The sequence below is a fragment of the Thermobia domestica genome, chromosome 2 (assembly GCF_964235325.1).
Source record: "Thermobia domestica chromosome 2, izTheDome1.hap1.1, whole genome shotgun sequence".
Lineage (NCBI taxonomy): Eukaryota > Metazoa > Arthropoda > Insecta > Zygentoma > Lepismatidae > Thermobia > Thermobia domestica.
In genome coordinates, this window is record NC_137455.1 from 267103985 (window position 1) to 267117819 (window position 13835).

General features: G+C 31.7%; 1 protein-coding gene across 1 annotated transcript in view; it reads left to right on the forward strand.

Annotated features, from left to right (window-relative positions):
- LOC145678482 (protein Wnt-4-like) overlaps positions 1–13835 on the forward strand; it is a 383056-nt gene that overhangs the window by 276564 nt on the left and 92657 nt on the right. Inside the window, exon 3 of the mRNA XM_081748665.1 lies at positions 10927–11047. Coding sequence (XP_081604791.1) covers positions 10927–11047 — 121 coding nt within the window. The remainder of the gene's footprint in view (positions 1–10926; positions 11048–13835) is intronic.

The following is a 13835-nucleotide window of genomic DNA, read 5'->3' on the forward strand; positions in this document are numbered from 1 at the left end:
AACTACGCAATGCGGCTAACAAATGCCCAAGGGGATGTTCGCGATATATTCAAATTAGGGGGATAACACTAAACGATAGAACCTCTCAAAAAATTAACTTTGAGAGTTTCTATAAATTAGTGTCTGGACAATTAGAGTCCACAGTAATAGAAAACCCAAACAGTATCGTTCGTAGACCAGGGTTCCGTATCTTTAGCTGTAGAGAAACAAAGACACACCGTGAGGTCAACAAAAAACGAAAACGTATTGACGAACCTGACGTAACTGACGATGAACCAGTACAAAAACGTGCGAGTGTACCTTACGGTTATAGACCCACGAATGAATGAATGTGAGTTGTATGAATGTCTCTTTTTTTTTAAACCGGCTCGTATGCACAGCATAACCGTTCTTAAAAATATTTAATTTATTCCTAATTTATTTTAATTTATTCATAATTTATTTTAATTTCATATACCAGTGATTTTTTTTTCATTTCAAGCTTTAATTTTATATCCCAGTGATTTTTTCATTTCAAGCTTTAATTTTATCTTTTATTTTCTCACATGTTCGAAAATATGTGAATGTATGAGTGTGAGTGTGTATATAAAGCAGAGTCTCTATTGTATGCATTCATTTGATTACAAGATGTTAAAGTTTCAACATCCCTCTACTATTTTAATTGCGGTCCTTCAAGGGCTGGTAAAACTTGTTTTGTAAATCGGTTACTTAATGAATGTGATCAAATGTTTAGTATAAAATTTAATGATATTGTTTGGTGTTATGGCGCAGTAATACCAAAATTAGATGCAAATGCAAAAATACGTTTTGTAGAGGGGATACCTGACATGAATAATTTTGAAATTAAAGAAAATTCATTATTAATACTTGATGATTTAATGTCGGAAACTAATGGCGATGTTGCTAATTTATTTACAAAGTATGCACATCATAAAAAGTTAACTGTAATATTTATTATTCAAAATTTATTTCCAAAAGGAAAACATGCACGTGATATTAGCTTAAATGCACATTATATTATAGTATTTAAAAATCCACGTGATAAATTACAAATACAATATTTAGCAAGGCAGATTATGCCTCGGTATAGTAAAGAAGTCGTGAGTGTGTTCGAAGAAGTAACACGGGAGCCTCACACTTATTTATTATTTGACTTGACACAAAAAACAAACGATGCATTGCGAATACGTACAAATATTTTTCCGAATGAAATCATGCATGTGTACGCTAACGTAAAAGACATGCATACAGAAATTTTTGTTTAGTCTACATCAAGATGTTGAAGGTGAAACAACACTACAGCACGCTCCGTGCTCTGTGCAAATGCAAAAATGCAAAACGAAAACAAATTTTACAAAATGCTTCAGGGGATTTAATAAGAACAATATCTCAAGTAGCTAAAAACACAATAAAAGGAAACATTCCTTTAAATTCTCGTCAGAAGCAACGTTTACGTAGACATAAAGATCTTACGTGCTCTATCTCAGCAGCGTACTGCATTAAATAAAAAGAAGAAGTTATTATTACAAAAAGGTGGTGCGCTTTTACCGTTAATCTTGGGACCACTTCTTGCAGCAGTAGGAAGTAGTATTTTCAGTCGTTAAATATGTCAGAATTACGTAAAATGATTTTAGTTCCTGAAAATGCTGTACATGAAATTCAATCAAATCTTAAATCCATAGATTCACATCAGTCACGTTTAGATGAAGAAATGAATAATATCTTAAAACGCCGTGATCTTAGTGTACAACAAAAGTGGAAATTATATCAACAAGCTTTGCATCGTTATTTACAGTATACATCTTCTTCTTCACATAAGCCTATTACTTTACCTATCATTCAAGAAGAAGAAGAAGAAAAATTATCATCAAGTTCCAAACAAGGTAGCAATACTTCTATTTTACCATTTGTATCAGACATTTTACAATCAGTACCGAAAACACTTCGTAGGAAAACAGATCTATTATTAAAACAGTTGACAAGTTCTGATAAAATTCAGTGGGATAAGTCTGGCATTGTACGTATTCAAGGAAAAACAATACCAGGTTCAAATATTATAGATTTAGTAAATGATGTTGTTCGTACAAGAAAATATTCAAGAAATCCTTTAGGTATTCATGAATTTAAAAATTTATTAGAAGATCTTAATGTTCCTAAAGAATTTATTGGTACACCTATTAGCACACCAGCATCAAAAGTAAATAGTAGTAGTAGTAGTAGACAACGTATTCGTAAAGTAAGAAAATCTACTAGTCCTGCAGTAGTTGCTAATTTATTTAAACAGTGGAAAGAATATAGTATGTAAAAAATGACAAAATTATCAAAAATATATTATGATTATTCAAATCCTGATTCTTTATCAAGTATACAAACATTACAACGCAAAACAAAGTTATCTAAAGAGAAAATTAAAAATTGGTTAGCTTCTCAAGATGCTTATACATTACATGCACCAGCTCGTAAAGTTTTTGAACGTAAAAAGTATTATGTTAGTGCACCAAATGAAACATTACAAATGGATTTAGCAGATATGCAAAATATTGCAAAGTATAATAATAATTATAAATATATATTATGTTGTATTGATATTTTTTCACGTTATGTCCGTTAAAAACAAAGAAAGTTCCGGAAATGGTAAAAGCAATAACAAAAATTTTTAAAAATTTCAAGTTACCCGTGTTTAACGTACAAACAGATTTAGGCGGTGAATTTTATAATCGTCATGTAAAACAATTGTTTAAAGAATATAAAATTAATCATTATAGTGTTCATTCCGAAATTAAATGCGCATTAGCAGAACGTTTTATACGTACATTAAAAGAAAGATTGTATCGTTATTTTACTGCAAAGAATACTTATCGTTATATTAATGTATTAAATCAAATTGTAAAAAATTATAATCATTCATACCATTCAAGTATTAAAATGGCACCTGCACAAGTAAATGATTCCAATGTGAATCAAGTGTGGGAAACATTATACGGAAATAAAAATAATAAAAAGAATATAACATGTAAATTTAATGAGGGTGATTATGTACGTGTTAGTAAGTATAAACATGTATTAGAAAAAGGATATTTACCTAAATGGTCACAAGAAATATTTATTGTTGACAAATGTATTAAGTCAGATCCTGTCACTTACAAATTAAAAGATTGGAACGGTGAAGAAATTAAAGGAATATTTTATGCACAAGAATTACAAAAAGTAATTATAAATTCAAAGAAAACATATCTCATTGAAAAAGTATTAAAACGTAAAAAAGGGTGGATGTATGTAAAATGGTTAGGATATCCATCAAGTATGAATTCGTGGATTAGATCAGATTCTATTCAGTCTGCAAAATGAATTCAAACTTTACACACGACTTTTACGTTACTCTTCCTTCAAATGCAAGTAGCAATCTTTTTGATAATAATACCACATCATCATTTCGAGTTAAATTGGCACAACCTATTGATTTAAGTGATGGGGAATGGGGTGTTGCATTAACACAAATTAATATTCAGTGGAGTTTTTACAATGTTGGTGAAAATGAAGAAATTATAATTACTAGTGTTATCGATGATAAAGTTGAACGCTACCATGTTCCAATAACACCGGGATATTATTCATCAATTGAATCAATTCTACAATTAATTCCTGAAAATGTTCGTATGTTACACTATTTACAAAATAAAAATCAAGTTGTTATTAAACATTCTTTAAAATTAGAAGATCAATGTATGATTGGTGTTACACCAGGTTTACAACAGATTTTTGGATTTATTAATGAAAATACGCTTGATGTTAAAAATGTTATATACACAAAAGTTAAAAATGTTGATTTAATATTAGCACGTGGAAAATTTCCATGTGATTTAGATTATAATATTCCCAATACAATTAATGTTTGCATTGATATTGTAAAACAACAACAAAATATAGGTCCATTAGTTCGAAAACTTAGTGTATATAATGTACAACACGGGCATGTAAAATCTTTTGTATTTCACACACCACATTATGTTAAAGTTGAAAAGAAATATTTTGATACAATAGAAGTAAACTTAAAAGATGAACACGGGTTAAAATTACCATTTCGTTTTGGAACTTCAAACCTAACACTTCACTTTAAACGAAAATGATTTCTGAAAGTATTGATGATAGTTTTTACATTACATTAGTTTCAAATGCTAGTGCTGATGTATATCCTACAAATAGTCCAACACATTTTATTAATCAATTAAAAAATAATATTCGTTTATCAGAATCCGATTGGTATGTAGGATTAAGTGAAGTACATATTCCATTAACATGTTATAATGTTACCGCGGGTGAAAACGTTATATGGTACAAATTTAAAAATGCAGAACCTATGAAAAGTAAAATTCTTGTTGGATATTATCCATCCATTCATCATTTACTAGAAGAATTAAACGCAATATCGAGTTTTATAAGATTTAGTTTTTCAAATGTTGTACATGTTGAATGTGATGAACATGTAGAATCAGTTACATTGTCGCCTACATTAGCTTTACAATTAGGTTTTTCTGAAAAATCAGATCTTGTAAAAGAATCTCACGGATTCAAACAGCCATACATAGATATCGGATATCCACATCAAATTTTTATTTATACAGATATTATACAATATCAATTTTTAGGTAATACAAAAGCACCATTATTACGTATAGCAACAATCTCTGATATTAAATATGGAAAAGTTCAAACAATTACATTTGAAGATATTCATTATATGCCACTTGCAAAATTTTGTTTTAATACAATTGAAATACTATTAAAAGATCATGCAGGGCGAAATTTGCCATTTCGTTCTGGGACACTGACCGTAACACTACATTTTAAACGCTCTCCGGCATCTTCTAAATAATAATAATAAAAAAAATGAGAGCAAGACGTGTTACTTATCATCGTGGGCGCGGAATACCATATTTTTCAGGACCTGTATATCAAAGGGGACATGGTATAGGTAGTTTCTTTAAAGGATTATTTCGTTTTGCTTTACCATTTCTTAAACAAGGTGCAAAAACTGTAGGACGTCAAGCATTACAAACCGGTATGCAAGTTGCGGGTGATGTATTAGAAAATCGACCATTTAAAGAATCGGTTCGTGCACGTGTAAAAGAAGCTGGTAATAGTTTAAAGACAAAAGCAATTAATAAAGTTGGGCAGTTGCTAACTGGTAACGGCAAGAGACGGTCACGCAAGAGGAAAGCTCCTGCAATTGTAAAGTTTGGACCACCAACAAAACGTAAACATATACAGGACATCTTTTCATAATGGCGTTCCTAAATTCAAATAGTTTTGAATGTTGTACCAATGAATTTGATTTCTTTTCTATACCAATGACACAAACAGCTATTGAAGCAACTACAAATGCTGAATATCGTCCTATTTCCACATTAACCTCAGAAGGACCTATTGAATTTGTTATTCCGGGAGAAACAGGTGAATTTATTCATCCTGCATATCTATATCTTTATGTACGTTGTAAAATTACTAAAGCTGATGGTACAACTTTAGCTGACGATGATGTTGTCGCACCCGTAAATAATTTCTTACATTCTTTATTTAGTCAAATTGATATTTCGTTAAATGATAAATTAATTAGTTCTTCATCAGGATCTTATCCTTATCGTGCATACATTGAAACATTATTAAATTATTCTCATGATGCTTCTCAAACACATTTAGCATGTGCCATGTGGCATAAAGATACTGCAAAAAATTTTAATAAATTAGATAATACAAATGCTGGTTTTCAAAAACGTGCTAATATGGTGAAAAATAGTAAATCTTTTGAAATGTATGGACGTCTTCATACGGATATTGTAAGTTTAGATCGTATGCTTCCTAACAAAGTAAGTTTGCGTGTAAAACTACATCGTAGTAAAGATAATTTTTGCTTAATGTCTGCTGAAAATACAAGTTATAAAGTTGCACTTGAGGAAATTATTCTTCATGTACGTCGTATTGATGTAGCTGCAGATTTAGCTATGCAATTAAATACACGAATGGGTTCGGAAACAGCCAAGTTACCTCTGACGAGAGTGGAAACAAGATCTTATACTATACCTGCACAAGTAAAGTCTTACAGCCTTGATAATCTTTTCCTGGGTAATGTTCCTAAAGGCCTGATTATTGGTTTCATCTCCAACACAGCCTTCAATGGGAAATCACATCTTAATCCCTTTGAATTTCAAAACTTTAACGTTAACAAACTGCAATGACAAGTCGGTTCAAAATCATTTCCTCCCAACCCCCTCACACCTGATTTTAATAATAATTTATACCTTCTAAGTTACTATACTTTGATTTCAGGTACTGGTATATATTATCAAAATTATTCACATACTGTTACTCTTGATGAGTATCCAAACGGATATGCTCTGTATGCATTTATTCTATCTCCAACAGGAACTTTAGATGATAACACGTGGGATGTAGTACGCGATTCCCCTGTAAATTTAAAAGTATCATTTTCAGAAACTTTAACTGAACCTGTTACATGCATTGTGTACGCACAATTCGATTCTTTAGCACAAATAGACAAAGACAGAAATATTTATACTGATAACACCTTCTAATTTATTTAGTTGAGTACAATGCGGGTTGTTGTTCACTTCTCGGCGTATCATGATAACGAAGATGAGTTTATTATAAAAGAGATAGCCATTGTAAATCCTGACGTTCCCTTTTTTCAAAATTGGGTTTTTAAACCACCATTTCCTTTAAATAACTTATCTGAGCCAATCATAAGCACAAACAAATATCTAGGTGAGAATGTGTATGGCATTACCTGGCACGAAGGGGATGTAGAATATTCACATCTTAAGGAAATTCTTCAAACATATTGTTCAAATACTACAACCATATACACATACGGAATAAATAGAAAGTGTTTTCTTCAAGAAATTCTTCAAAGAGAAGTTACAAATTTGGAAGAAATAAACTGTCCAAAGTATACTGCATTAAGTTTTCACGTTCATCGGTGTGCACATAATAAGCATCGTTTCGGACAATATAGATATACTGTTCATGAAGCATTACTGTATAGTGAATATGTGAAAGTGTATGATTATGTGTTACATGTGAATAACAGTGATAATTACATACCTACTACAATTAAAAATAATCTTTATCATGTATAGTGATGAATTATTAAAAGTGTTACTAACTGATAAAGTGACTGGTGCAAGTGTTACTGGAATTCACCCTATTGACAAACTTCCTGTAACGGTAAAACCTCCTGCAGCACTTGTGATTAATCTTGATACATCTGATTCTGCTGGTTCCCACTGGGTTGCAGTGTACATCAATAAGAAAAAACATGGATACTACTTTGATAGTCTTGCTATGGACATTCCCAAGGAAATAAAAAACTTTTTATCGAAAAATACTAAAATGTACTTTACAAATATTCAACAATATCAACATGATAATTCTGTGTTATGTGGTTATTTTGTCTTATATTTTCTGCATCATATTATTCGCACTCAATCATTTGAAAAGTGTTTAAAATTGTTTAACAAGAAAATTTTGAAAAAGAATGATGCTATTGTTTATAAACATGTAAACAAATTTTTAAAAAGAAAACACAAATAATTTTTTTAATTTTTTTATTTATTTATTATTTTTTTAAATTTACATTTTTAATTTACAATAAATTTTTTTAAACTTACACCCATGCATTTTATTTACAATTCCTCATTACAATCTTGATAATGCATTAGTTAATGCTGTTGATCTTTCATATTTCCACCAATAATTCAACTGTTGTGCATTACGATATGCACATCCTGATTTCTTTACAATACTTGTGTGAAAAGAACAATATTCATTAAATGTATTTCCACATAATTCATTTAATGAAGGACAATGTTTTGTTTCTAAATCAATGACATTATCTAATGCAAATATTCTTTTAATCCAAAGAGATTTCTCTAAACCTTTACAATAAAAGGTTGAATTCTTTGCACATAATTGATATACAAGGTTTCGTATGCATGATACAGTATATCCAGTTTTGCTATTCCATTTCAATCCATGCAAATTTAATGTTAACCAGTCAATTTGTTTTTGACATCCTAGTGATAATAAATTATATTCAACTGGTGATTTTACCAAGCAATGGAAATTTACTGTATCATCGCATGCAGTTAAACAAAACTCACGAATAATAAATTCGTTATCAGACATTTTAAAACCTTGAATATCGATAATATACTGATTTACACATGGTGAAATTTCATTTGTATGAAAAATAAAAAACGGAATTATCTGTCCAACAAATTCTGTATTTTGTAAAAGATCACAAGTTTTATGCATAAAGCATCGAAATGAAATTTCACTATGTTCTTGTTCAAACACTTCAAAGAGTTCAGTAAGAGTTTTGTCAAGAGATAAATACTTCACTGCAAATGATCCAGTATTATGAAAATGTCTACATTCATGAGGAAGATGTAACTTGCATTCCACGCATTCCATTGGATTATTGTTGTGTAAGTATACTTTTATAGTTTTTAATACACAGTTCACATTAATGTTTTCACCATTACATAACACACATGAAACACTAGCACTATTCGAATACATTTTTTCAATCTGAAATATTGGCTTTCCGTTTGTCTTTTCTTATGAAGATCTCTAGTAATTCCGGTAAATAGTCTGTATCCCTTAATAATTCCGCATAGGCGTCATAAAATTTTTCTCTTGTTAATAGTCCGATAATATGCGTGTTTGCGTACAAATAAAACACATCATCTTCAACACTAGGACTTGCTATAATACTCCAAGCACGAATTTCCAATAATTCTGGACGCGTCGTCATACAATCATGATCAAAATCATGATTAGATCCTGTCGTACAACCCTCACATATTAGTGTCTCATTAAAATTCCATTTTTCAATAGCCTTCTTTATACATTCACGATCCACTTTTTCACTATTACAAGAACAATCTAAAGCCCAAAATCGTGATGTTCTTGATAATACAATTGGAGATGATGGCGGTGTTGGTGAAACTGTTAGCGCTGGTGAATCTATTGCATCAAAATCAAATTCTTCATCTGACGATGATTCGTATATTTCTGTTTCAGCATCAGATATTGCTTCAATATTGCTATTGCAAAGATCCTTCTTCTCATACGACTGCATGATGTATCTTTATATATTTTGTCTCTTATAACCTGTATTTAAAGTATTTTCATAACCGCAAGGTAATCACGTGTTCGGCAATCCCAACATTAAAGTTATTTTTATTAGTTTGTCCCCAATTTGTGATGCTTATCTCCCACGTCCGCAATCTTCCTTTTGTTCACCTACCGCGGCGCCAAAGTTATTTCTATCAGTCTGGCGGTATTCTGTAATGTTTACCAAACGTGTCAACGGTCTTCCTTTGTATTAAAATTCAAGTTTTAGCATGTACACATTATCACTCTTACCCAACCGGGTTTCCAAAAGCGCGCGAAAAGTTCAGTTCATGTCTTAAGTTCATCAGCAACAGACGTACGGAAACCACGCTCTGTATATGTACCATCATAGTGTATCATACCGTACACGAAGTTTTACCAAGCTCACCGAGTATGCTATGCATACGATCCAACAAATTAAAAAGTCACGTATGAATAAATATTTCCCTCCCATCATACAGTATTCAGCTCCAATAATAAGGGTCCCGGGTTCGATCCCAGTGCGTATCACACATTATAAGTGTTCTCACCTTCTTATTTTTAACAAATAAAATAATCACCATCTCCTTTAGCCTAACAGGTGGGACTCAAAGATTTCATTTTCTTTTTATTCTATCACATATTGTTCGTGTAATCTTTTATTCTCTCTCACATATTGTTCGTGTAATCTTTTATTCTCTCAAAATGACGTATCAACAGATTTAATTCAAATTTCCATTATTATTATTTTTAAAAATACACAGTATAAAGTCTCTACAGACACGCATACAAACTCAAAAAAGACCACATGACCTTTCCATGTCATCACAACTAAAAACAAAAATATAACAACTTTCCAATACACGTAACCAGGTCAACAAACCCTAATGACCTAACACTACCGGCTGCCAACACAGCCCGTGAAAGGACATGACTTTCTATATTAAATATAAAACATAACGGTACTAGGGGAAAAAGAGCGGCGGTCCTACTGTCGTCCAGTTCCAAAACAACTCTTGTCCATTTACTGCAGATCCCAGAAAACAGAAAAAAAAGAATTAGAATTTGCGTTTTGTACACTGGTAAAAAATTCTGTAGTTTAAATTACCAAATATCAATGTAAAGTCTTTTACCCTTTATTTTGTAAGTTCATATACATTTCCTTAGATTAAATTACAAAATTTGTTTTTTGTTTTACAAATTTACAGTAAATTTATAAGAAAATATTATTTTTATTGATAAATATGTAACTTTACACCATTTCATATTAGTAATTTTACTTTATACGTGAAAATCGGTTTACATAGAGATTTGGCAAGGAGATTGCCATCGTTTTTTGTAAATTTACCTATGAAATTTTTTACAGTGTAGAACTGGGAATACTTCGGTGTGTTCATGTGGAAAACTTGAACATTCTCAAATATTTCCAGTTTTACAAAACGCATCGATCCGACAGTTTCTCAGGGTTTTCTGGGATTTGATGTAAATGGACAAGAGTCGTTTTGAAACTGGGTGACTTACTTAAGAGTACCCATGCTTTTCACAGAAACTCGAGCTCCCAATGGGTTTCGTCCCATGAACATCAGCGATTAGCGACGAAATATAGTCCAGCTAGCTGTAAAGCTTTCGCTTTTCCAGGGAATCGATGGTAATATTCTTTGTGTTTAGCCCCTGAGTACATTTTATATATTCCACAGGTCTGCTTGAGTTAAATATACATCTAAATGATGTTTACTTTTCGGTTTGTTTCAGATCGTAGGAAAAGGAGCACAAATGGGAATTGACGAATGTCAACATCAATTTCGAATGAGCCGCTGGAATTGTTCAACTTTCAATAATGCTTCATCTGTGTTCGGCGGAGTTCTCAACGTCAGTAGGTCGCACTTTCTTATTATTATTGTTGTTCTTGTTGTTAGAGATGTTGCTAATCTTTTTTACAATTATTTCTTTTTACAGTAACGGAAATTAGTGATTGCAAATTAAGAAGTTAAAAAAAAGAAACTTGCAAAGACTATCTGCATTCATTACATACTTTTCTTTAATTCATAATAGTTCATACGTGCCATGGTTTAACTTTCCCCTCAAATTTGGCAACCTTAATTTAACTTAGTTTCGACGTCATACAATTATGAACTTTTGCACAGTGACGTAAGTAGAAAAACAAAAGAATGCTGCATTGTTACTTTTATCTTTCAGTTTTACGTCCCACAATTATGTTATGTAGCCTAAAAGAAGACTGGAATGATAAGAATTAATGAAATGGTGGGATAAAGAAAGAGGAGGACACGGGAGAATCCCGAGAAAACCACCGTACATTGTGTTTGTCCACCACGAAATCTACTTGAAACGAGCTGTGATTGAACCAGGAATCTACAATATAACATCCAGGAATATCTTCATAAATTCGTTTTAGACTGTGAAAATAATTGTTGATAGACTTGATCAACATCATATAACAAAAAGTAAATAATAATAATAAAATTTAATTGATTATGGCTAAAAAGTAGAAAAATAAAGTACAATTTAAAATATTTTTAAAACCATGTTTTCTTGCTTAAAAAAATAGCAAACAAAACAAATCGTACACAGAAGTAAAGGAATCCGTTCTCAAGAAAGTTGCTTTTTTTTAAAAAAAAATGTATAAATATATATTTATACTTGACTAAACAGAAAAGTCTGAGAACGATCTCATATACAATCAATTTATAAATTCTTCAATTCTCATGTAATCTTATATGTAAGTACCGGTATACCTTTGTTTATACTACTAATAAAAATTAATCGTATAATAGTAACTAACATTACTTCAGATTTGAAGAATTTATCAGGTGATTGTATATGGGAGTGCTGCCTATAATTTTATTTTTTTTTTATTCATGGCTAAATAAATTTCTAAAAAAATTCTGGAATACTTACCTGAGTATTTCTTTTTTCATTTTTGTACACTTTGTTTTAATTTGTTACGTAGTTATGTTGTTAAAAGCAGTATGTGTATTTAAAATATTTTATTTGTTTTATCTTTTTTTAACTTCTAAGTGCGCTATTGTCTTTAAAAGGAGTTTTGTGTTGATTTTTAATAATAATTGATTAATAGAAGTAAATAAAACATATGTTATTAAGATAATTAATTTGAAGTGAAAGATAGTCATGAAGAAATATAGATGTATTGCATTTGAAGACTTATAGTGCAGAGCAAATGGTTGTCTTATGACTAAATTAGTCTTATTCCTGTATGTCAGAAATGTAAGATTATATATTAATCTAATATTATCATTCAATAAAGTACATTTTTAACTCTCTGGTATAGTTTTCTACTAAATTTATTGGTGGACGATTAAGAATAATTTAAACAACAATATAAACTAGACGAAGTTAGAGTCCAATTGACAATAAATTTGAAGTGAGTTTGGAGCTACCTTTCATATCTATACGTAAAATAGCTAAAATAGGAATGTAAATTGTGAGGTAAAGACTCAAAAGTACTTATATTAAGTGTCTGAACACTGAGTAAGTACTACTCAAATTTATTGTTGGTATGCCTAAACATGCAGTTTCAACCAACCACCTCGGTGAAAAGATTACTGAAATTGGAACGGGATATTCAGCAGTCGTACTTAGAGATGGTCATTGAAATTCACTGACAGTGAGACTTCACGTTCCGGAGATACAATGTAGACTAGGGATGTGGTCCGTATCGCAAGTACGGGGCAACCCGTTGGAGCAGAGAACGGCAAGGACGATAGCGACAGAGCACGCACGAGCGGCGTAATTCTGCAGGAATCTTCGACGAGGGTTAGTTAAGATTCCTGGATATCTAATATAGACTATTAACAGGGTTAATGTAACAAGCACTGCTGGCTATTCTGAGGTCCAGATGGTGGACCATGCCAAGTTGCTTTAACAGCAACAAGCAAGGCAAGGAATAAGGAATACATGTATAGTCTAATTTGACCGTAAAGTTTTCGCTCTTTCTTGAATTATACAGATAAAAACCTCATAAACATTAGCTGATACTTAGAGGTTATTGAAAAAGAAAATTTTCAATTTCTGTTTGTAGAGCGAAGGCTATTGCTAAAACAAACAAATCTTGCCTTTATACCTCTCAAGACTTCTCTAAATCCTTTTGGACCTCTGTCCTAGCGTTTGTCGCAATTATTACATCAGAATACCTCTCAGTTTGAAATACCTTACATCCTGTGTTTGCAAATGACTACTCAGAAGGGAAGTGAGTGGCATTTTCCTTCTACTATTTAAGGAAAACTCAATCTGTTTAGGGGCCGCGGTGGCTCAGTGGTAGAACTTTCACCTCTGGTGCTTGGGGTCTCGGGTTCGATTCCAGCTCCCGCCAAGTGAACTTTGTGGCGGACAAACACCGTGTGCGTGGGTTTTCTCGGAGTTCTCTCGTTTCCTCCCACTTTCTTCATTCCACCATTTCATTCATTACTCATCACCGTCTCCTTTAGCCTAACCGGCATAACCGTGGGACGTAAAACTCAAAGATTTCATTTCACTTTTTCATTTCAATCTGTCTAGAATGACTAAATAGAATCCGTAACTTCTATTTCCACATGGTAAACTTTCTCTCGTCGACGCACTTGTTCCTTGTCTTCTTGTTCGAACCTACACCGTACCCATCAAACGCTACAAAGACATGCTTACAG